At 38.8% G+C, this 25,256-nt stretch overlaps 1 protein-coding gene across 4 annotated transcripts in view; it reads left to right on the forward strand.

Annotated features, from left to right (window-relative positions):
* Window positions 1–25,256, forward strand: part of LOC113668824 (uncharacterized) — a 31,214-nt gene that overhangs the window by 381 nt on the left and 5,577 nt on the right. For 2 of the 4 annotated variants that reach the window (XM_089206400.1, XM_089206401.1), the window contains exons 2-29: window positions 97–197; window positions 3,027–3,305; window positions 3,696–3,893; window positions 4,846–5,028; window positions 5,454–5,702; window positions 6,516–6,710; window positions 7,251–7,442; window positions 7,740–7,940; window positions 8,822–9,070; window positions 9,508–9,702; window positions 9,932–10,123; window positions 10,590–10,778; window positions 10,975–11,220; window positions 11,872–12,063; window positions 13,034–13,231; window positions 13,614–13,862; window positions 14,220–14,465; window positions 15,140–15,328; window positions 15,910–16,149; window positions 16,257–16,325; window positions 16,768–16,833; window positions 17,800–18,033; window positions 18,568–18,729; window positions 19,509–19,670; window positions 20,198–20,359; window positions 20,834–22,371; window positions 22,625–23,489; window positions 23,924–24,550. In XM_089206400.1, coding sequence (XP_089062526.1) covers window positions 97–197; window positions 3,027–3,305; window positions 3,696–3,893; window positions 4,846–5,028; window positions 5,454–5,702; window positions 6,516–6,710; window positions 7,251–7,442; window positions 7,740–7,940; window positions 8,822–9,070; window positions 9,508–9,702; window positions 9,932–10,123; window positions 10,590–10,778; window positions 10,975–11,220; window positions 11,872–12,063; window positions 13,034–13,231; window positions 13,614–13,862; window positions 14,220–14,465; window positions 15,140–15,328; window positions 15,910–16,149; window positions 16,257–16,325; window positions 16,768–16,833; window positions 17,800–18,033; window positions 18,568–18,729; window positions 19,509–19,670; window positions 20,198–20,359; window positions 20,834–22,371; window positions 22,625–23,489; window positions 23,924–24,550 — 7,868 coding nt within the window. Of the gene's footprint in view, window positions 1–4; window positions 198–3,026; window positions 3,306–3,695; window positions 3,894–4,845; window positions 5,029–5,453; window positions 5,703–6,515; window positions 6,711–7,250; window positions 7,443–7,739; window positions 7,941–8,821; window positions 9,071–9,507; window positions 9,703–9,931; window positions 10,124–10,589; window positions 10,779–10,974; window positions 11,221–11,871; window positions 12,064–13,033; window positions 13,232–13,613; window positions 13,863–14,219; window positions 14,466–15,139; window positions 15,329–15,909; window positions 16,150–16,256; window positions 16,326–16,767; window positions 16,834–17,799; window positions 18,034–18,567; window positions 18,730–19,508; window positions 19,671–20,197; window positions 20,360–20,833; window positions 22,372–22,624; window positions 23,490–23,923; window positions 24,551–25,256 lie in introns of all 4 variants that reach the window. The other 2 variants (XM_027184779.2, XM_089206402.1) reach the window with 2 other exon arrangements.

The following is a 25,256-nucleotide window of genomic DNA, read 5'->3' on the forward strand; positions in this document are numbered from 1 at the left end:
GCAGCATCTGTCAGGGGGTTTCCCCCAAAGAGAGTTAGGCGTCTGGTCAATCAAAAAGCCGCCACTATCATTTCCTTAATTAACTCGCTCTTGCAGGAGAACCATGAATGTTGTTGCGAGCACTATCCTAATTCTTGGATGCATCGCCTTTGGTGGAAAACAAAATCATGTCGAAGGCTGTGGGGGCTGCGGACCTTGTGAGTAATAATACTCTTTAATATTTTATTATTTTGGTCATGGGTGTCAGTGTGTTGTTATAACAGAACTGCGGAAACATAAGTTAATGTGTAGATACCAAAATTTTCACCATCCCTTTCTTTTGACTTGTATAAAGCTACTAAACGTTGGATATCGATAAGTATTCTGAATAAATAAGCGAAAAATCAGGCAAGATCTAGCTTCTCTTGCTGCAGTCCTCGTAACTCGTAAAACGGAAGCATTTTTCTATGATTTATTAAATTATGAACTAGGAAACTGTAGGAGACAGTTGATATGGTGTAAACTTGCCATTGGTAATAAATATAGCGCTTGAAAAATCGGTTCCTTGCAGGAATAGATTAGATTATGTGATTTCACAAATTATTCGCGCGATGCAGTTAATGATCGTATTACGAATTAAAGAGGCGCCCTTCAAATATTGTATTTACACAAACAAAGCTCTTAAAAATATGTTAAATCGCTCGTGGAATTCTTTATTTCCCGCTCAATACTCGCCAGCTCTCAGAGAACTTTTCATTTGTTCTTAGTTTTTACTAAACGTATTCTATTTCTCACGGAATGTGCTTACGAAGCGTCGGTAATGGTATAAGGCTTTCACTTTCGCTGCAAATCTGAAAAAAAAAGACGTTTTGAGCTCGAAATGAAGACTTTTTATTGATTAGCTACACATTTTGTTGACCTATCCACGTGAGAAAGCTTTGCGAAGTCGAGTACTCAATATAATGCCTTATTAAATCATAGTGTCTATTCAGTAGGAATCGAATCGCTCACATGGGAAAAAACCCCCACAATTTGCAAAACGAAATGAAACCCCAAGCATTTCCAGACACGGACATAGTCACTTGCCTAACCTCCGTTCTTAAATTTCTGCCCATTTTTTTCCAGTTTACTTGTTATAAATTTGATCGTCTAGGTATAAAAATTTAGCTGGAGGAAATGTTTTGTGGTAGTGAATTGTTCAAGGCATGCGTCTGACTTAAAAATAACCATCACGTCATAAGCTATAAACATTCACTTTCAGTTCTCACTGTCGCCTAGGTAGGATCATTTTCCCTTCAAAAGGTTAGCTCAGTAAGTGACAATAAAAACATGGAATGCGGCCACGACTAAGTGTTTATGTTTTCGTGTATTCTGATGTCTGTTAGTAATCCTCCATCAACAACATCCTGTTTACAAAAAAAGCAAGACTGTCGTGATTTCCGAGAATTAAAGCATCTCGAAAGGGAAGTCAGTCCGAGAGAGTTCACTTGGGATTTGATCAATTTTATTGTCAACGATGACCAACTAACCTGGGAAATATAATAAATACTTATACTCAGGAACGTTCACATGGATATTATGCGCATTATTTGACTTTGTTTTAAATAAAGTCTGCAGTAATCCAGCCTAAGAATAATCTATTTTCTAGGAGCTGCGACGGAAAAGGGTCATTTCCGCTTTTTATGACAATGAATCATCTTCAATAGCCAGTCTTAAAATAGACATCGAGAATAACATAAGCACAATTTTTAATGTTAGTAATATAGGCGTAATCTAAATCGATCGCTTGATGTGGTGTCCGTTTAGATAATACCGCGAATTTAGCTGCAGAAAAAAATTCTAAATGCAGCCTTTGTTAATTGTTTATGGCGGCTCGTTCATTCAAATGTAAACGGTCACGAAATCCGTCCAGAAGTAAATTATGCTTTTGATCTGATTAGGTCTCGCCTCGACGCTTACCCTTCCTGTAATCGCTTCCCGAATTTTCGATAATGCTCTTCGGACGCAAGGAAATTGGTTTTTATCTAACATCAATGATTTTTACTTAAGTCGGCGAGTTTAACTGCAAGCTGATCATATGCGTTCAACCGATTCAGATTTCGATAGCCCTTGCGTTACCTCGAACAACTAATTACTATGCACATCTAACACAATATGTCAACAAAGCGTGCCTAGTTTTCTCAAATTCTGATTGGTTCCTAAGAAAAATAATGGAAAAACTGGTCCATGGAATATTAGATTGCGTTGAGAAATCTTGGTCACCTTGCGTTCGACGAGCGAAGCAAAATTGTTGAGGCTAGAGGAATTTTCAGATTCGACATTTTTGAAATATATAACACCAAGTTCCGAGAGAAAGTAATTCTTAAGGGTTCTTATCAAGGAAAAGTATATGCACCGGAAACAACGTATATAAAAATCTTATTTCCACTTTCCAGGTTTCAAGATTGCCAAGAGTATCCTAGCTCGAAAATTGTCTTTAGATGTGCTCAGAGTTCGAATTTGCGGACACTGCTATTCCGAGAAGAACTGGTATCACTTGCATAAACACAATGAAGGGTTCATTGCGAGTTTCAGCGCTGCTTCTTTTACAAAATAATTTCTCATCAAAAAATTGCCTTTTTAATTAGCCCCTTATTACTAAAACAGATCTGCGACAAATGGAAAAATAGGAGTCGCGGTGTCCGTATTCAAAACTTTAGCGCATTGGAAGGCAAATCTCCTTGAGAATCCGTCGGAATCTTGAAAGAACGTCACTGCTAGAATTGCATATTCTCCTGTCATGGTGAGGGCAAAAATTAAATGCTTTTAGAACCTTAAGGCGATTACCATAAAAGGCAACATCTGAATCACAATAAGGCATGGCAACGGACAAAAACCTTCGTTTTTCATCCTTCTTCTGAAACTATGAAAAGTGAGCTGCACCAAATCAATTTTGCCCCATTCTTCTCTTATTCAGGGTTCTTCGGAGCGAGTTCGCTTTCAAATTTGACGATTAACTGCTTATTAATAATCAATGATGTTATAGCGTTCTGCTCGATGTATTTTAGCACCAAGACATGGTCAGTGGGGCCCTTGGAACCCAGCCAGCTGGGAAGAGGCACAATGTTCCAATGGTTACAAGACCAGAAGTAGAAACTGTGACAACCCAGCCCCAGCTCATGGTGGACGTGACTGTTCTGGCAATCGCTATGTCACCATAGACTGTAACGAGTGTAGCCATGGCAACGGGGGATGCGAACAATTATGCGTTAACTACGATGGTACCTACTCATGTCGTTGCAACCCTGGTTACAAAATTTCTCCAGGAAACTGGAAAAAATGTGATAGTACGTAGTTTTTCTTTCATAGTTTGAATGAAGAATATAAATTGAATGAGCCTTCCTTACTGAAAGACACAAAAATAAAAATGAAAGCTTTTCTAGACTAACTTCTAAGAGGGGAATCAGTGCCCGTATTAGAGGAGTATGATAAAAGAATAAAGTTATTCAGGAGAAGTCACGGATTGCCCCTTTTTTTTTTCAAGATAATTCGCTAAGCATGACATTTCGCAATGATCCCTCTCGTTAGTCTCTCAAAAAGATACAATATGCCCCATGTGCTTTATTACATTACCTACAGGCTTTACGAAGTAGAGTCGCATAGATATTAGAATAAAAAAAAGATCATGCTTACTTCATAAAATCACTCTGGAATCTTTCAATTTAAACTGCTTACAGGAATTACCTGTGACACCAGTGAGTGGTCAGCTCCCAGCCATGGACAGATATCGGCACAATGTGCAGGTCAGTTACAGGTGGTTTCTGGGACGCGTTGCGAGGTCACCTGTGATGATGGGTATGAACTAAGTGGCTATTCAAATTCTGTTTGTGGCATTGATGGGGAATGGGATCCAAGGACAACAGCAAACTGTAAAGGTAAACGCCAGATCCATAGCTACGTAATTAATTTGTTAAGTGGCGATATTATAAGTAAAAAAATATGTCAAGACGATACTTGAATGAACCAATGAAGAAGTGAGAGGCTAAATAAATGAATGAACACAGGGGAAAAGCAGTAAGAACCAAAGGGTGAATTGATAAATGGAGCAATGAATGATTGGAAAGTTATTGTTAAATGCAAAATATTTTCATTCGTGTTTCCATAACATAGTGACCAGAAGTACTGCGATACAACCCCAAGTAACATTTTCTAAACAATATGCTTGCACATTTTTAAGCCTAATGATGTAAGGGGAGCCGTTGTGTAACTTATCTCAGAGCAAATGAATAAAGGGGTCAGTTTCTGAAGAAACTGTGGCGCTGCGTCGGTGGGAGAGTATAGCAGGTAATTTTAATGTTAACAACTGAGTTGAAAACGTAAATTAGCCACCGTAAAGGGTAAAAAAGCTGACGTTTCGAGCGTAAGCTCTTCATCAGAGCGATTGAAACGTCAGCTTTTTTACCCTCTGCAGTGGCTAATTTACGTTTTCAACCAAGTTGTTAACACTAAATTACCTGCTTATCTCAGAGCAGCCAAGCAATGCACCCGGCAGGGCTGAACACGAACTTATCAATTCACGTACTGGTCTCAATCAAAAGGTCAGTATTTCTTGAGGGATGAGTCTAGGAATAAAAGGGAACTGAAAAAGTGAATGCAAAAGGCCCCTCCCATCCTATAAAAGGAAACATAAACAAACGGGCAAACAAGGAAAGAGAAATTGAAAGCAAACAAGCATTAGAGAAGTAAAGGCCCCTTCCCCGTGAAAAGGCAAGGAAAAAAAACGCGAACCAAAGTTAAACAAAATCGAAAGCGAAGCATCACAAAACTTTGATGTTTCGAAATATAATACTATAAATTGCTGATGTCATGAATATATTTTCATTTTAGTACATCAGTGTCCACCACTAACTGAACCGGATAATGGGCAAATTACTCCTTACATATGCAAAACCAAGCCTCTGCATGGCGAGACTTGTCTACATGAATGTAAGCCAGGATTCAGAGTCGTTGGCCCCAGCTCAAGCAAGTGTGACAATGGACATTGGAGAAATGAAGGGTTCTATTGTCAAGGTAAGCTTAAGGTACAATGGGATTTGTCACAATGGGATTTGCCACAAGTGGGTGACTTATGGAATGACAAGTGTTTAGCACATAATTGCACGGGATTCTGGGTTAAAAATGTAATAAAAGAGTTATTAAAATGAATGATTGGTCTCTCTTCTGTTATATCTTCGCGGGTTTTGTGTCAACGTGTCTTGAGTGAATTTTGCATTTACGCTTAACCGATGATGGACACCCACTGAAACGATTTAGCGAAGCCTCGTATCTTATTTCCAAGACGTTTGGATCAGAATGGAAGGGTTGGTAGATTATCTGTTTTTTTACTTAATAAAGGACAAGGTCCAAAATGTTTGATTAAAAGTGCAACTTACACCAAACGGGGTTCATTGCAAGTTCAAAAATTACTTTTCAAATTTTTGGCTGTTCTCTCATAGATTATGAAGCCCCTTCATTTGGTGAAACATGCCCATCTGCACGAAGTGTTTTTGCTGACGAAGGAAAAACGTCGGCCACAATAAGCTGGGAACCAGTCATAGCCACTGATAATGATCAGGCCATCGTGTCTGTGTCTCCTCAAGTGACATCTCCGCACATATTTTCGGAGGGGAACCATTCGATAACCTTCACTGCCACAGATCTATCTGGGAACGCGAAGTTTTGTCACTTTCAAGTTAATGTTCAAGGTATTTGTGGGCTCCATGCCAAAATCAGAATTTAGCTGACATACTGAATCTTACGTAAGTGCATAATTAGTTGGGTAATTTCTCTTTTGTTATATTTGGATCACGGCAAGTAAAAATTTGATATTGTCAGGACACTGTTCACGTTGAGTCTAGATAAGCTAATTGAGGATTATCTTGCCATTCAAGGCTGGAGTAGGCTGGGTGTCTCCGTATGATCTTCTCTTAGCACCATCGTATTGAACGTATGTCACTTGTGACGACTTTTAATGATAAATTTTTTGAAATGTAAAGAATCGTCGCGATACCTTTCACAACTATTCGTTTGCATCAGGTCACAAATGGTGTCGTATTTTGGATTCAGACTAGAGAGCTTTTCTGTGTTTTATTTGACTGATATTCAATAAAACGGTAAACTAAGAGGAAAACTGCTAGAAAAAAACAACGACAATAAAGGATGACTTCCCTTTCCCTTTTTCAAACTTGTTTGGAAAGGGAAACTATCTTAAGCGCAATAGTAGGTTAGGTTGCTAAAGTCTACTAAGTCGTTTTTTGAGGATGGTGCAGTTTTTTTAGGACTTACTATGGATATTTACTTTCCACATTTTACTAAAAGAAGCACCCATTTAATGCTTATATTTTACCGATTTCCCTTTGCTACTTCCACTTCGATGCTGCCTTGTATTCGTACATGCAAATTCTCATGAGCAACTACTGACTGGGTCTCAAAGGAATTCCATTTAGTTTCTACACTTGATTGAGAGAAACAATCTCTCTGAGCCTTTTTTTTACTAGCTCTCTTTTTATTACTTTTAGTACTTCGATGCCCCGTTCTACTCGCCCCTGCAAACGGAAGACTGGAGAATGCCGCCTGTGGAAACTTATTCGGCAGCACCTGCCGCTTGACGTGTAATAAAGGATACGAAATAAAAGGAACTGAGGAAAGAAAATGTGAGAAAAAACCTGAGACGAATACAGTGCACTGGACGGGAAATGGTACTCACTGTGAAGGTAGAAAAACATATGACTTCATTGTTCAGTCAACTGAAACAGAATGCGGAGAAATGTGGTTCTCGGCCACCACCATCATAAAAGGCTGTCTATCAAGGTGAAAAGTCGAAAGAGACGATATTTATAAGGATGACAACGACGATGGCGACAAGAACGACAACTATGATAATTGAGAACAATTCTCAACTGTCCAGTAAAAACAAATTAAATAAGACGTTGTTGTACCACCAGCATAAAGTGCGATTTTTTTAAAAAGAATAGGTTTCAGTTGTGCACGTTTAATAATAAAAAGATAAAAAGGCCAATACAGAGCAGGGTGTAAGGAATCGGGCGGGCACCGGGCACGAGAAAAGAACGTCAGAAAAGAACGTCAGAAAAGAACGTAAGAAAACACGAATACATATGGCATGAAAGAAGAAATTGGAATATACTCTGAACACTATATAATGAAAAATACACCAAATTTCAACCGAATCCTGGAATTTCGTCTTCGATTTTGAATGAAAAATGTCCCTTGATTAATCCAGTTTTTCATTGCAGCTCTTCAATGCTCTGCTCTGGATAATCCAGGTAACGCAGTCAAATCAGGTTATGGTTGTACTGGCGCATCCTCTATCTATGGTACTTCCTGTTTCTTTTCTTGCATGATGGGATACCACGCTGTGGGCGGATCGCTGAAACGAACATGTCTGCAGAATGGGAAATGGAGTGGAACCAAGCTTCAGTGTGAAGGTAAAAAAAGGATGATTCCTTGAATTGAGAAATCTCATTTCGTGTATTTTTCTGGTAGCGGGGCTGGCGTAGTTGCGAGAGGACTCACATTACATTCCACCACCGTGGCTTGGGTTCGATTCCCCGACCTGGCGCAAATGTGGATTGAGTTTTTTGATGGTCCTTGCTCCGAGGGTTCTTCTCCAGGTCCTCCGGTTTTCCTCACTCCGCAAAAACCAACATTCCAAATTCCTGGTCGACCTAAGAAAATAACCTATGACGCATCTCTGTTAACAAACCACTTATTTTTTATTCTAGCTATCACCTGCCCACCGTTTTCCATTCAATCAGAAGGACTAATTATCGGCCCGGCATCCTGTACCAATGCAACTGCTGTTCTAAATTATAACTCAGAGTGCTGGTTCTCCTGTAAGAGTGGATATCTACAGGGTGGGCCTGGAATCAAGACTTGCAATCAGAACAACGATTGGTCTCCTCTAGGAAATCCTTCTTGTAAAGGTTTGTCTTAATTACCAATTTTCTTTCAAAGGTGAACACAATTTAACGACCTTCGACAAGATATTTTAACCAACATTGTGCAACAGTGCACTCATATCAGTTCCAGTGTAACGAGCTTGGAGTAAAATAAATGCCAAAGACGACAAAAAAAGAGTCATTCTTAAATATTCTGACTACAATAAACATACATACAACATGCAAATTTCAACAAAGGAGAAACAAACCTGTTTATTGCTACTATTCCTTTTTTTCGCGGGGCAGCAGTTTGTTGAATACCCTCTCCAATTAAAGGAAAATCTTAAACCATCGAGTTCCTCCATGATAATTAATCACTTTGAGAGTCGAGCAGCATGCAAAACTGAAATCAAACAGTTTTATTTGAATACCAACAACTGCATTGCGAAAAAATAATATTCTTTTCAAGGATCAATATCAGTATCTGGGCAACTTCCCACCTACCACTCCCCTAACCCGACATTAAGCCTAACTTGTCATTAATTGACTGTTGTTGAGTTAGGGGAGGGGTAGGTGGGCAGTTGCCCAGATACTGACATTGATCCCTATTCAAAAGCCAATAGCCTTTCGGGGTCTAATTCAAAATTAACATTTAGAAATAACTTTGCACCGAACAATTTCTTCAGAGTAAATTTTGCCTATAAACCTAAAAAACGGGAAAATCTATCAGCGACTATAAAACTACTTGATAGCACACTAGGCTAAACGGAGAGTTTTTCATAACTCTTGTGCATTAAGTAGTTTTCTCCCTTTTTGAGGAAGCTACGTTAGCTCACCTGAAGTTGACTCCACGTGTTATTCGATACTCTATTTTTATAGTTGTCTCTCTCAAATTTGTTTATGTTTTATTTTGAACTGTTTTTCAGATGTTTCCGCGCCAGTCTTTGCAGACTGCCCCGCCAACATTGTCATCACTGCTGATAGAGGTGAAACGTCAGCCCAAGTGACTTGGGTCCATCCGACGTGTACAGACAACTCTGGCCTTGTTCCAAACATTACACAGTTTGGAAAACAACCTGGGAACACATTTTCCGCTGGGGAACACAATATACGATACTTAGCATCTGATAGATCAGGGAACATTGCCGAATGCAGATTCAAGATTTTTGTTCAAGGTAAATGTTTCTCAAAATGGGCAGATGTCACAATGATCCCTGATATGGTTAAAATTGTCAGCCCTGTGGTCTGTTATGTGTTGATAATAACAAAAATATTAAATTTAAAAAGCTGAGAAAAGAGAGAAAGTATCACTTTAATCGCTCCAGTAAACCCCAGTTTTAAGACACCTACCCCTTTTTTTACCTTAACCACTCGGCAGAAAAATGCCAAGTGGGAAAAAATTTACTTACTAGCAGGGGAAATTTTAATTATGTAAATGTGAAAGAGTGGTACTTTTTTTACGTTGAAAGTATATATGTGGTAATACTTTAAATCTATGAGAAAAAAGGAAGGCACGCAATAAAGGCGACAGACTAGGCGCACGTCTCGATATTATCTTTGTGTTCGCGCCTGCCCTTCTTTTTACCCTACGCTGTTTGTTTCTTTGTTTTAGTTTTGCGGTGTTCACATAAACTACAAGCTCCAGCGGGAGGAGGCTCGCTTTGCACCAAGGGTAATCAGTATGGATCCAAATGTTCCTTCGCTTGTCACATTGGACACAAGATGATAGGCTCTGCCCTCCGGGTGTGTGAGAAGGACCCGGTGACTTCTTTGGGTTTCTGGACAGGAAACGAGACAAAATGTGATTGTAAGTCAAATTCCAAAATTATCTTTCTTTCCGTTCGCTTTAATCCCTTCCCCCATCCCAAGAAAATGGCTACTTTCTTAAAATGGTCGGAACATTTTTTTCTACCACATAACTTTGCAAAATCACGTTTGCAAAAAGCACTTTGCAAGTTGAACCGAATCATCTATAGTCCAAGAAATTTAGATATAAAAAAGTCACAAAGTTTACTCTGACCATATACTTTTTTTAGTGATCAGGTGCCCGCGTCTAATTCCTCCCGACCACAGTACACAATATGGATGTTCGCGTGGCTCTGTGGATAACACTTACGGTGACAAATGTTTGTTGTACTGTGACGTCGGGTACCAGCGTGTAAATGGTTCCACCGAGAGAATCTGTCAAGCTAATGGTACATGGTCTGGAGAAGAGCCCTTCTGTGAGGGTAAGGGTGTGGAGGGGGGGGGGGACATGAGGGGCAGTGCAAATTGATAAACTTACATGATTTAATTTGATTTATAAGAACATTGACAGATGTTTAAAAAACGGTAGCTTTTGTTTGTCTCGTGCGCTTTAATCAATTAATTCTGCTATGGAAGACAAAACCATTCCGCTATCAGTAATCATGCCAACAGAAAAAGATAAATAGCCAAAAATATAATAAGCAAACAATTAATTTTCATCCTTTTGCTCATTTTTCTCATTTTATTTTATTTATCAATAGAGAGACAGTGTCCTCTGTGTCGTAATTGAAGCGATTACAAGGTCTCTCAAGTCTCTCAAACAAGATAACTCACTCCATAATTCTATTTGTCATACATGAAAACCAGAGCGGTTTATAAACAGCAAAGTTCTGATGTTATTTTCAAGTATTGAAAATGATGTTGACTTACTGAATATTCTTCTCTTAGCTGTCCGATGTAAGTCTTTACAAGCTCCAAAGGATGGCGATATCTCTCCAAGTTCTTGCACATCGTCTCCGGAGTACGACACCACTTGTCTTTTCTCTTGCCGAAAAGGCTACAGACTGCATGGAGAACCAATAGCAACTTGCCTTGGAGATGGAAGATGGTCAAGAAACGCCACTGCAATGTGCAGAGGTTAGATAGCAAGATCATGGAAAACTTTGGCTTAGAAAATAATACAAGTTGCGATCTTTTCAAGTGCTCTCACATATGTATATAAAAAAAAAACAATCACAACAACAACTATAACAACAACAAAAAAAATATGCCAAAAAAAAAAGGGGAGAAGGTCAGCGCTCAAAAATTATTTCTAATTTAATTCTATTTGCAGACGTGGAAAGCCCTTCGTTTGGCTTTACCTGCCCAAGCGGTATCAACTCGTACGCAGACAAGGGAAGAAATTACACGCAAGTATCCTGGCCTCCTGTTATTGCCACTGACAACTCTGGTCTGGCACCGACTGTGACTTCTAGAGGTGTGCAAGTCATATACTATAATGGGAAGCACGAGGTCACTTACAACGCCTCTGATGTAGCAGGAAATTTCAAGATCTGCAAGTTTCACATCACCGTCGAAAGTAAGCTATTTTAAGCTTTCCCGTGTGATAGTAGAGTCCTAGAAAAATGGTGAGCGATCTTGATGTATCATCGTCAATTTTTTTTTCAACAAACTGAAACGCAGTAAGACAGTATTGATAGCAGAAAATGGTTTATGATATGATTGCTTCCCAACAAGTCGAACACAGACTTGAAGACAAATTGATTTGTTATTGGCTTGATTGCAGTAGCATCAGAAAGATAATGTAATATAAATCAAGTTCATAAAATCTACTAGGTTGAACAATTTAACTGAGAGTTTGTGAATAATTCTTCCTTTTGAGAAAAGTGTTTTCTCTTCCAAAGGGTAACATATGAATTTTATCAGCGTTTACCAAGGAATCTCTCTGATATTTATGTTATTTAGTAGAAATACTAACTTTACTCAGATTAATGAGCAATTGTTTAAACTACCCTTAATGCTCACTTTTGTCTTTTGTTTCAAAAGGAAATGATTGGGTGATATGTTTTGTTTTCAACCTTGGTTATCGGGTACAAATTATATGTTAATTTTGAATGCATTCCCATCCGTTTCCTGCTCCAATAACAATAGATAATCGTATGTAAATTGAGGATATGCCCAAAACCAAACAATTTGTATTACATTCCCTTATATTTTTTCATTTTTCCAGTCTTTAGATGTCAGACACTGTTACCTCCGTTGGAAGGATCCTTTTTGGGAGATTGTGACAACATTTATGGTTCGACGTGCAAAGTGGTTTGTAAAGATGGTTACAACCTAGATGGGTCTAGCGTCCTCACTTGCCTCAGGAAACCAGGTCACATAACAGGATACTGGAACGGTTCTTTCCCAGTCTGCCAGGGTAAATGATAAGCTTATTCTGTTATATGAGAAAAAGGTTATTACGTTTTATTGATATTGTTCGAATGAACATCAGATGAGTATCAGATATCAAAGTGGACAGAGACAATCCTTTTAAATATGACGGGAGACTGACTACACCTCGGATTATGCAGCGTTAATCGTTTTCAGTTTTGGGCACAGCAACCTTAGCACAACAAATAAAAGGATAAAATCTTCCAACGATGTACTTTTTTAATTGCATCAGAGTGTCGTTAGTAACTTATTAATATTGGCCGAATTACTGCCTTTCAAAAGCAGAACAAATAATGCTGCATAAAATTTAAAAACATTCAGTTTGTTAAATGAAAACTTTCTCGAAAATTAATGCTTTTCAGTAATTATGGAGCTACGCCGAATCAATCAAAGTTACATAAAATGAAACCAAAGAGGTCAAATGGAATTTACTGAGAAAGAGAATATTTATCTAAATACAATGAAATGCGTAGAGTGAACGAACATTAAGATGAAAAACTCCAAATTTAACCCACGATGTTTTCAAATGTTATAATGTTATAAGCTCTACGTAAAAATAGCTATCGTAAATTGCTACAAATTTTCTTTTTTTTTTACGGATCGTTAATATGTGGAATAATTTACCTAAAGATATTGTACACGCAGGATCATTGACTTTATTTCGTAACAGACTAAAGATTTACATGAATATTGATTGAGGTGATGGTAAACAGTTTTAATTGTCTGTCTATAATGTTTTGATCTTTTTATTCGGGGAATCTTTTGTATAGGGTTAACCTCTAGAATATCCCCTTTCGAGAGATACTTTTACAATTTTATTTTTTATTTTCCTTCCCTTGAATAAAGTATTGTAATTGTAATTGTAATTTTAATGTCTCTAATTATTGATTTTTCTCTACTATTTTAACCGAAAAAACATGTTATAAATTCCAAAATATCATTTGTGTTGATCGTAGTACGGAGATGTCCTTCTCTGAGTTCTCCACGGTACGGCTTTATTTACCCCCGTATGTGCAAGTCGTCTCCAGTCAGCGGTACAGCCTGCTACTTCGAATGCAGGAATGGTTTCCTTGAAAATGGTGGAGAAACTGTGGTCTACTGTGAGAACGATGGAAAATGGAGCAAAAACATATCTTCGATATTAAAATGTCTTGGTAAGCTACTTAGATTTTTGGTTGAGGAACTGCCGTGGCGCCATTGCCATAACTGATCTTGCTTTACCCTGAGTTGATTGGTAGAATTTATTGATGTGTGTAGGAGACTTAACAAATAGATTCCATTTTGCCATATGATATTTCATTAATAGATCACAGACGAAGTAAAAATGCGATAATAGTTTTTTTGAGTGTTGAAAAAGCTAAACGTTGTTGATAGTGAAGCCAAAATAAAATATTCGTCTGTCCCTAAAATAGATCATAAGTAATAACCAATAAAACTGTGGATAGGATACAGTTGATCATATAATTCGGAAGAGATCACACTGATATGTCATTTACCTTTTGCCAAATGTTAGTCGTCTGTTGCTTATTTTTGCAGATGTGTCACCGCCTGTATTCAAGAATTGTCCCTCAGACATTCGTGTAAACCTCGGCACAAATTCAACAGCCGTGGCAAATTGGACTGCTCCAATTGCATTAGACGACAGCAACGTGGAACCTCAAGTAACAGTCTTCCCTGATGGGATTAAGCCGCCTCACGTAATCAATGAGACACTTATGGTTGAGTACACGGCCAAGGATCCAAGTGGCAATGCAGATAAATGCTCTTTTAAAATAATTCCAGAAGGTAAACAGTGTCCTGAATAATGCTGCAATTAAATTAAGAAGTTTTACTTGTGTGTATTTAGTATTTTCCTGGTTATATTGGCTTTCAGAGAGTTCTTGCAGCTGTTAACGATAATATTGCTTCAAGAAAAATGTTAATTTCATTGCCTTGGTCTTCTGCTCACAACCCTTTTCAATATGTTTGGAATTAAAATCTCTTGTACTGCCCACCAGAAACCTCCACTACAGAATCAAGAACATCAAACCGCTACATCCGTATAATCGTATTGTGCAGATCGTCTCGTTCCCACTATAGGACTCTTTACGTAACCCATGAAAGTAAAAAGTTAATGTGTGGTTTTTATGTTCAATTCCCTAGATAATTTGGGTCCTGTGGTCGTTTTCTGCCCTCCAAGTCAAGTCATCATATCGGAAAAACGAAAAATAAGCGTTAGATGGCCAGAGCCTCAGTTTAAAGACAACAGTAACAGCCCGCTGCAAATAACGTGCAGTCAAAAAAGTGGTACTGTCTTCTACTGGGGAAGCTATACAGTACACTGTATGGCATATGATAACAACCCCAACAATAAGCCAGCAGTCTGTAAATTTGACCTCACAATAAGACGTAAGTACCAAATATGATTCCTCGCAAGTGCTGTCGGTATACAATTTTTTTACCTTAAAGCTCCTAGTTACTTGAGGAGCGTTTCTGTTTTCACAAAACACTTCCTCACTGGCATCAGCTTGATAATTAAAAATCCTCGTGTTCACTCTCGTTGTGACTCCAGGTTAAAAAACAAATAATTATAACATTTTAAGTTATGGTTAGGTATTTTCATGATTTCCTCACACTATAGATTAGCAAACAATGCGAGCACTTTTGGTAACTCTTGGAAGAAGAAAAAACGTGCAAACTTCGCTATGTTTAGATTTGATTGGAAAAGAACAAATACTCAGAGAAAACTGAAAATTTATGCAGTTTATACAGTTTATTTTATCATTATCAGTAACCTATCTGGTTAAAGATCAAACACATTTTTTAGAAACCTAAAATACTCTCTTAAGAGAGAACTTGGAGTCAAAAGCATGATATTGCAAGGCTTTATGTAACTTCCAAACAATTCCCATTACGGGATACGAACAACTGTCCAAAAACTACCAACATCAAATCGCTCAAGTTTTCTTTTTATTAGTTAAAAAAGCCTTTTTTCTTGAGCCGTACTTGCCACCAAAAGATGAGAAAAAGAAAAAAGAAAGAAAGTTAATAAACAATAAGTAACTGTCCATTTCCTTTCCCAGCAAAAAAATGCAATGAAATGAAATCTCCGATCAACGGTGGCGCCGCTTGTGATGACTGGATGTTGGGAAGGATGTGCACACCGTTTTGTAATAGTAAATTTGATTTTAGCAAGCCTTTGTCGAACAGCGTTTGGAGTTGTGGAGGATCTGGTACCTGGACTCCTGGATATCGTTGGCCAGATTGCACAAGTAAGCAGCATATGCTAAAAAAAATTTTAAAAAAAATTAATTAAAAAAAAAAAAGGAAAAGCCGAATATAATCCAAAAGAACTTATGGAGCAGCTCACAGTAACTGCGAACTAAATATTTTCCGAAAGTCTGATATGGAGAAATAAATATATAGTTGGGGCTCGTGGGTACTTTGGTAGTGCCATTATAACTTATATTGGCCTGCATTAGTCCACATAACACTCCAAAGAGGGAAGAACGTTGTCTCTGACTAGAAAAGTGATTCGTTTGCGTAAATGACAGGAGCAAACCAATTATCGCTCGTCATTCCTTGAAAGGACCGGATATACTAACACTAGTAGAATTTTACCTTTCTATCTGCAATCCCTTCATCAAAGTGCCCACGTTTCGGGCGTTAGCCCTTCGTGAAAGCGAACGCACGAAACATCAGCTTTTGAACTCTTTACGGTGGGCAAGGTACGTTATCAATACATTTGATGATTCTAAATTACCGAATATGTGTTACAATTTGTCTCAAACAAGTATTCCGACGAACAGAGTGCCATTCGTTGTGTAATGGTTTGTTTCTTAAACCTTTTCAGAAAAATCTCATCCCAATAGAGTAAGAATGGCAATGGACTTACACTACTATAATGGAGATTGTAGCACAAACGAAACCCAGACTCAAATAAAGGAACTCTTTATAAAGATTATCAACACGTCTGCTTTCCGTCAAGCCTGTCAAGATCCATCTTTCAGAGATAAGTGTAAAGCTGAGAATGTTGTGGTCACGTGCGGGGAGGTCGACGAGTCTGTTGCTGATAGAAAAAGGCGTTCGACAGGTAAGACATATGGAACTCTTTCAGGAAGGCGCTTTTAAATTTTCTTCTTTTGTATGATGTTTACCTTATCATCATGCATAACAACGATGACATTGTCACTCTTAAAGGAGGCCTAGAAAGCCTATTTGAATGCACGTTACTATGCCAACCATATCGTAAGGCGAAAGATCATCGAGGTAAATTGCATTAATATTAATTCTCTGTCAAACTCAGTGGGTATTCAAAAGTTGTTGAGAGATTTCTTCAAATTTTTGTCAAAATCCATGATAATCTCTGCAGAATAGGATCCTTTGGGAATGACAAAAGCTTTCATGGGGAGATATGATCAAGATCCTACAAATCAGATTGTGTCTTTATTCTGAGAATCGAAAAGTGGGAATTACCACTCATCGTTCGGTTGGCGCAAACTTGGCTTCTAACAATCAAAAGAAGATTATCTAAGATATTTTTAAAGCTTATCGGCGATTTTCTTCAGTTTGAAACTTGTGGTCGAGCATCTGCAGGAGACAGGAACGTACATCTTTTACAAATAATTATTTTAGAGAGATGCATATTTTATTTAATATATCTACTAAGTCAAAAGGAGCTTGAAAGCATATTAAGGTGTGAAATCAACAGGTGATGGAGAGCATTTCAGAAGAAGGCGATCTGTTCCACAAACAACAGTCACTGTCGAGATCATTGGTAAGTCCATAGACGTTATTCACCAACAATATTCTACCGAGGCATATGCAAATTTTTATGAATTATATCAAATCATGTTGTGTGACACATTGTGATATAATATGATGTGATATAATGTTATATCCGATGTGATGTGATAAGTTGTGATGCGGAGAATGGTGTAATGACATGTGATGTGATTTCATGTGACATGAAGTGATGTAATGCGATGTACGAGGTGACGTGATGATACGTGATGTGATGTGCCATGATATGATGTAATTTGAAATGCTATGTGACATGATGTGATTAAATGTGATGCGATGTAATGTTATGTCCGATGCAATATGGTGACATGTGATATGGAGAATGATGTTATGACATGTGATGTGATTTGATATGACATGATGTGATGCAATGTGCTGTTGTGATGTGTTGCACGAGGTGACGTGATAAGATGTGATATGGTGTGAAGAATGGGTAATGTGATGTGATGCAATGTAATGCGACGTGCGATATGACGTGATGTGATGTGTGCATGGAATGCGACCATTTTTTAAGATCGCTAATATCATGTGAAACGCATATGAACAGGGGCGTAGCTAACCCATAGTCCTGTGGTCTTGGGCTTGCAAATATTTTTCTGTCGGCTTGACTTTTAGAATATCACTCTTTCAAATTTTGAAACAAAATTGAAGTTCCAATCAGTTTTTCGGCATAAAACAAGTCGAAAAGCAGGCTAAGGGTGTTGGATGGCAAAATGCCGCATGGGGCTTGTCGATTTTTTTTACATATTCCCTCCACAGCGACAGAACCCGTAACAATTACAGACCTCGTTAGGGTAGTTTCTGAACAGTTTCATGTCTGCTAAAATTACGAGTGAGGGAGGGGTCGATTATTTATTTAGTTTGGTTTTTCACGCTGATGTGATTTAGGGTTTTATGAGTGGAAGAATGCTAAGTAATTTGAATATTTTATCTCTCGCAGTTGAGCTTGATGGGATTGAAGGAAACGACACCAGCGAAGATTACATAATGATTGGAGAGGAAGGAATGAAAGTTGCCCACAATATTAGCAATCTGATTAAACAAGCAGCTCAAAATGGCAGCCTTCGGTTCTCAGTCAATAGCTCAGAGTTTGTCCCTGACATAAAAACGCTCAACATCTCCGACCCTCAGCAGCTTTGTTATACTGGGCAGATTTACAGGAATGGATATTGTCGTAAGTCTAGTGCGATTATAATATGGTATCATTTAATGTTTCAGTTGGGGACTTTGACACAATTACCAAGGCCTGAGAAGTTAGCTAAAAGTTACAACAATCTGAATTTATCAATTGAGTTGATAAAGTAAATTGGCCATCATAAAGATTTTAAAAGCTGAGGTTGCAAGCGATAGCCCTTCGCCAATCCCTCTGACGAAGGGCTAACGGTCTAAATAAATCTTGTAAAATCAAATTATCTTGTAATAATCCCCAAAGAAGCAGCACCTTAATTTCCCCGGGAACTTATCACCTTTATTCATCTAAAAGTTATGATGATAACTTGTGCTCAAATTTCACCTTTACTTGATAATACCTTGAGATGTTGTGTTTTACCAGAGATGATTGCCTTCAGCGTAAGATATTAGAGTTTGTTATAAAGCCCATCATTGTTTGTTACTGGACTCTATAAATGAACGAACAACCCTCTTACTGCGTAATTCCATTGATAATAGAAAAGATTCCAATCTATGATGTCATACTTTCGTCTCTCAGTTAACTGTAGCTCTGGAACGTTTTTGAACCAAACGACTGCAAAATGCCAAGATTGTCCTCACGGAACATATCAGGACTCTGAAGGAGAACAACAATGTTTGTCCTGCCCATCAGGAACCTCTACTGTAGAATCGAGGACAGCAAACCGCTCCAGTTGTTTTGGTAATCATTAATTGTTCTTTTTAAGAGCCGCCCTAAGATGTTGGTATTCAAATCTGCAGTTTAGTTTGTTAATATCAACTAGGACCAAAATAGCAGCGACTAACCTGAGAAGAATCACATGTCTCGGCCAAGGGAGTCATCAGATACTTAATAGCATCTCTCGTAAGTCTCGTTCACAAATTGAGGTGTCAATAGTGGCATTCCATCGCAGAGGGTTTCTCAACAGCCTGCTAACGAGTTACATCAGTGCAATAGAAGAAAGTTCTAAACAATTATTAGATAAGGTTTTTGTGATATCCAGAGTAATCAAGGTCGAGGACGGGGGTTATCAGCCGAAGCCGAAGGCTCAGGCTGACAACCCTTGCCGCTATCATTTAAGTTTGTTGTGCGCTATCGTTTAAATTTGTTGATTTTCTTAATTTCTTCACAAGCGGTCGCAGCTCTATTTCAAATTAACTACCAGGGTGACTTTGATCATGGCTCCTTTCAGTTTTCATTCTTTTTTTTTAGAATGATTGAACTTTGAGCCAGCACATAACTTTTAAAACTTTTGCTTGCGCCGTTTAATGTGTATTTGTCCATTGATCTGATTCAATTCAGCAGGTTCCCAGTGCCTTCAAGTAATTCTATGTAAATTTATAACGGCGTTTGATATAAACTGTTAGGCTTAATTTCAAGTGTTAATATTACTGATAATTACAGGAATGGTTATATCATTATATGATGGCAATAAATATCAATATTATCATTATCATTAATTGCTTCAATTTTTCGTTAAGCCTATTGCAAAGCTGGTACCTACTCCCCCACGGGTCTTGAACCATGTTTCCCATGCGACAAGGGCTCTTACCAAAACAAGAATGGGCAGAAAAATTGCTTGCCATGCGCAGCAAACCAGACGACGTCATCTGAAGGTTCCAATAGCTCTTTGCTGTGCGGAGGTATTTCTAAGAAGTGATTGATTTGTGTGTGCTGATTCAAGGTTTCTGTAATGTTATCGCTTTAGATGGAATTCTATGTTTCAACCTAAATGCTTGCCTTAAGATTTTTCATTGTAAAATCAACTAATTTTACGTGATTATTTCGCAGAATTCTCACGCCAGAGGACTGATTTTATGGTTTAATTTTGCCGCAGGTTATAAACCTTGGTTACCCTAATCAAGCTCTTTTTAGGCAGAAAGTGCTCCATCTTCCACTCACATCTTTTTCTTTTACTCCTGATCATAAAAGTTGGAAACGGTGTCATAAAAATGCTGCATTTTTTTTATTAACCCAGGTGTCTTGCAACCCCCATTCTCAGTTATCTCTCGCAAATCTTAAGTTTCTTTCAATTCTCCAGAAATCCCCTTCTCTTTTGAGTACATCCACCCTACCGGATAGAGTGCTACCTCCATAACTTAACGACCTGAACAAAGGTAACGGTCATCAAAATCTCACCTAATCATTTATGTTCACTTCCCTCTCACAGAACCTTGCCACCCTGGCTCGTTTTCCCCCAGTGGATTGGCACCGTGCTCTTTATGCGACCAGCGTTCTTTCCAGCCGCGTAATGAAAGTCGGATTTGTTTTCCATGCCCAGGAACCACTATAACAGTATCTCCCGGATCAAAGACCGCACAAGATTGCATAGGTGAGATGACATAAGAGGAATTAGGTTTCTGTATTTTTTTAATCATTTTAACCTACAAAATTGAAGATTACACGCGATTAATAATGGTAAAAGGAGCGAGTGAAGTCCATTCGGTTTGTAATCGTACGAGTGATTTACAAAAGAAGTTGGAAGCCGAAAGAGGTGATGCGGCTTAGCGAAAATTGAAATAATTTATGGATCAAGATGCCAACACCCGTTAACCATTATGAAAAGAGACAAATTGTGTAAATAATATATAAAGACATGTTTAATATCTCTCTCATAGAGGCAAATAATTAGAAAAACTAGATATAAAATATTAATTCTTTCAAGACAAAACTTTATCGCTAGAAATTAACAGACATGTATCTGAAAAAACTTACAAAAAAAAATTATGATCTACCCATGCTACTTAGAAAGTCTTTTTCAAAATTAAGTAATTTCTGTTTCCTTGTGCTTGTCATGTTTCCATAGAAATCAACGAATGCGAATCAGACCCTTGTAACAACAATTCAACATGTACAGACCTCATCGGTGACTACTTGTGCTCTTGTACCTCCGGTTACACTGGAAAGCAGTGTGAGACCAACATTGATGAGTGTCAAGACCAACCTTGTTTCCATAACGGCACATGCCACGACCTTCTTAACAATTACACCTGCAATTGCACGCAAGGTTTTCGTGGAATTAACTGCGAAATGGATATCAACGAATGTGATTCGTCACCATGCGCCAACAATGCTTCCTGCCAGGATCTCCTCGGAGGATTCAAATGCCAGTGTGAACCTGGTTACACTGGCAAGCTCTGCGATACTGATATCGATGATTGTCTTATTTCCCCTTGTCAGAATGGAGCTACTTGCCGAGACGGGTTCAATAGCTACGAATGTGTCTGTGCTCTGGGATACCAAGGGGATAACTGTCAAGAGAATATTGATGACTGTGCAAGCCATTCTTGTCAGAACGGAGGCCAATGCCTCGACGGTATTGGCAGCTATCTGTGTATTTGTCCAAAGGGATTTACTGGTAGTATTTGTGAGATAGACATTAACGAATGTGTGACAGCAGACTGCAAAAACAACGCTACTTGTATTGACGAGATAGACGGATACTTTTGCCAGTGCGAGAAAGGATTTTCTGGAAAGACGTGCGAGATTGAAATTGACGAGTGTTTCTCCAATCCATGCAAGAACCAAGCGCAATGCATGGATATGATTAATGGGTATACATGTGACTGTCAAGATGGTTTCGATGGTTTGCATTGTGAGAACAACATCGACGACTGTGCTTCAATTCCTTGCTCAAACAATGGCATCTGTCGCGATGGTATTAACAATTTCACCTGCGTATGTCCGTCTGGTTTTACGGGTGCGCTGTGCAACGTGGACATTGACTATTGCACCTCCAAGCCTTGCTATAATAACGGTTCATGTTTTGATGACAACACGTCTTTTAAGTGCCAGTGTCCCGATGGTTTTGAAGGGGAGCACTGCGAAATCAATGTGGACGATTGCAAAAATTCTACCTGCATGAACAACAGCACTTGCATTGACGGCATAGATGAGTATGAATGCGCATGTTCTGAAGGTTTCGTTGGCATCAGCTGCAAAATAAATGTTGATGACTGTGCGGGAAACCCATGCGTCAACGAAGGAACATGCACAGACCTGATAAACGACTACCAATGCAACTGCAAGTTGGGTTACACAGGGAAAAACTGCAGTGTGGACATCGACGAATGCACAAGTTCTCCTTGTAACAACAATGCTACGTGCATCGACCAGGTGCATAGTTACATCTGCCTCTGTAATGTTGGATTCAGTGGATCCCATTGTGAAGTTGATGTAGACGAGTGTGGAGCAAACTATTGTAGTAATGGATCCACCTGTATAGACGAAGTAAACGGCTATAGCTGTAAATGTGCCCCAGGCTTCTCTGGTGACGATTGTAGCACGGAGATTGACGAATGTGCATCTTTTCCATGTGACTATGGTGGGACATGTTATGATCAGGTACTTCACGACACATTATATGACTTGGTTCCGTTGAGCTATACATATACGAATTCAATACGATCTCCGGACACAGCATCATACAATACACACAAAAATAACATAGGATACGTAGTAAATTCACAATTTTTTTCACCGAGGAAAGATTTTCCCCGTGGTTAAGTAACCGCTGTTCTTTATCTTGATCAGTTAATGGAAATCAGTAATCTTTTATCAAATTAATGTTTAAAGGTTTGAATTTTATACTTCTCAGGTTAATGGCTTCCTATGTTTCTGCAAACCTGGATTTACAGGCCATCGGTGTAATGTGAATATAGATGAATGCGTCTCCAGTCCATGTCAAAACAATGGCACGTGCATGGATCGTGTGGCAAACTTCTCTTGCCAGTGTCCAGTAGGATTTAATGGATCCCAGTGTGAAAACGCCATTGACTATTGTTCCGATTCGGGTAATTGCACTGTAAATGGGCAATGTGTAAATTCTCGAACAGATTTCTATTGCAACTGCAGTAGTGGGTATTTCGGGAAATACTGCGAGTTTGAAATCGACGAATGCTTAGCAAAACCCTGTTTCAACAACGCTACCTGCCGTGACGCCATTGGTGACTTCTCTTGCTCCTGTTTAGACGGATACACAGGGAAGCTCTGTGAACTGAACATTGATGATTGTAGGAACAATTCTTGTCAGAACAACGCGACTTGTGTTGACCGTACCCTTGGGTATTCCTGTCTCTGTGCCGAAGGTTACAATGGGACCCACTGCCAAACAGAAATCAATGAATGCGAATCCAATCCATGTTTAAACAATGGCTCATGCATTGACCTGACTCCTGGGTACAAGTGCGACTGCTTTGACAAATTCATCGGGGAAAACTGTGAAAACTTGACGGATCTCTGTTTATCTGCGCCTTGTCGAAATGGAGGTAGATGCAAAACTGAAAGCGCTGGGGAATACTTCTCCTGTACGTGTCCAGCTGGTTTTACAGGAAAAACTTGCGAAGTTAACATCGATGACTGCGTTTCGAGTCCTTGTATGCCAAACTCCTATTGTCAAGACCAGGTTAACGGGTATGCATGTGAATGCTTCCCTTCTTTCATGGGAGATCGCTGTGATATCTGTGAGTATCAATCATCGGTATACTATTTTATAAGACGATTAATGCAGAAACATCAAGGTAAAGCAAACCAAAAGAACTAATAGCAACTTTGCATGGAGGCAGGGGGGTAGCAATTCTGAAAAAAAGAGAAAGGTTTTATTCGAAATAAAATCAAAACTCATGCGTAGTGCCATACGAAACATCAACTTGGGGTGTACAGAACATGTAACTTTCTCTCCGCTGCCGAATAGCTACAACGGAAAACATCATTTGTTTAGTTCATCAAAACAGTATTTAAAGGGTTAAAACGTAGAACCCTTTCCCGGGTGACAGTTATTCGATCCAGGTTGACGTTTAATAGATCGAACGTGTTTCAATAAACGTGAAGAAATCTCTCCTCTTAATTAGTTTTCAAACATATATGTCTTATTCTCAAACCAAGCTTTACGTTTCAGTTCTGGGCAGCAACTTTGATCTGAAATTTGCGCGGAAAAGTAAGGACGACATGGTCCTTCTGTCAGACGGTAAAAGTATTCCCAGCATGAGGTCGTTTACAATCGCCCTTTTTGTCCGTGTGGACTCAAGATTCCAGTCAGGGACATTGTTTAGTTATAGTGTTCCCCAGCAGTCGCAGGACATCATAGTACTATCGTTTACAGAGTCTGAAATCCTCCTGGAAATCAAAGATAAAGTAATAAAGACGAGTTTCAGGCTGCTGGATGATCGTTGGCATTATGTGGGAGTTGTTTGGAATGGAATCACTGGAGATACTTTCATGTACGTGGATGGACCAGAGAGAGAACATTCCAAGGATGTAAACACCGGAAGTATTATAATGGGAGGTGGTTGGATCGTACTGGGGCAGCGATATCTCGCAGATGGACAGAATCCGACTGAATCGACGGCTTTCCTGGGAACTCTGCACCAAGTTAGCCTATGGGATGTGCCAGCATCAGCAGACCACATGTGGAATGCCGCACACAACTGCACCTGGCCCATTGCAGGAAGTGTGCGAGCATGGAGCAGCTTCTTGCTTGGGATAAAAGGAGAAGTAGAGAAGAGGTTTACGACGCAATGTAAAGGTATACAGTCTGCTAAACATTCAATATTTTCTAGAGACGCTTTTGTACGCAAAGCTCTGGATCCCGAGGCCAAAGTTCGATACTCGACCGGAGTTAATGTTTTTCTTGAGTAAGGCTCCTCCTTCTCTTCAGGAAAACCTGATGAAATGCAAGGGGAAATGGCTCACGTTATTAACTCAGTAGATAATGCTAAAATACTAAATACCTTATGCTGTTTACTAAATTATTAAAGAATGACTTTGCAAAGCAAAAGTTGACAAGAAATGGTAGGAGCAGACTAACTTGGTACTAGTTGTTAGAAAAAAGGTTATTAGACCAAGTCTAAACGTTTGTTTCGAGCTTAGTAAGCTAAATACCTACTCCTGTCCAAACACAGACAAGCTAACACTCTAACACGTAAAATATATTTATGGAATCTGAATTTGAAGCTTCTGTCCGTAAAAAGTTATAGTCGTCTGCTCCTAGGAATTCATTCTAAACTTAATTTTCTCTTTACTGCGAATTCGAGAGTCAAAGATTGCTCTAACAGCTCTACAAGTCAGGTGGGCTTGCAGGGTTGATTTCAGAATTCTATCATTTTAGTCTGCAGCTGAATAACTGGTTCATCGCGATGATTTCTGTAACCTCTATTTTTATTTAAACATTTTTCTTTAATTATCGCGGATGAGATTTTTATTCAAACTTTTTTTAGGATCAACCTATCGGT

The sequence above is a fragment of the Pocillopora damicornis genome, chromosome 5 (genome assembly GCF_964200805.1).
Source record: "Pocillopora damicornis chromosome 5, jaPocDami1.2, whole genome shotgun sequence".
NCBI lineage: Eukaryota > Metazoa > Cnidaria > Anthozoa > Scleractinia > Pocilloporidae > Pocillopora > Pocillopora damicornis.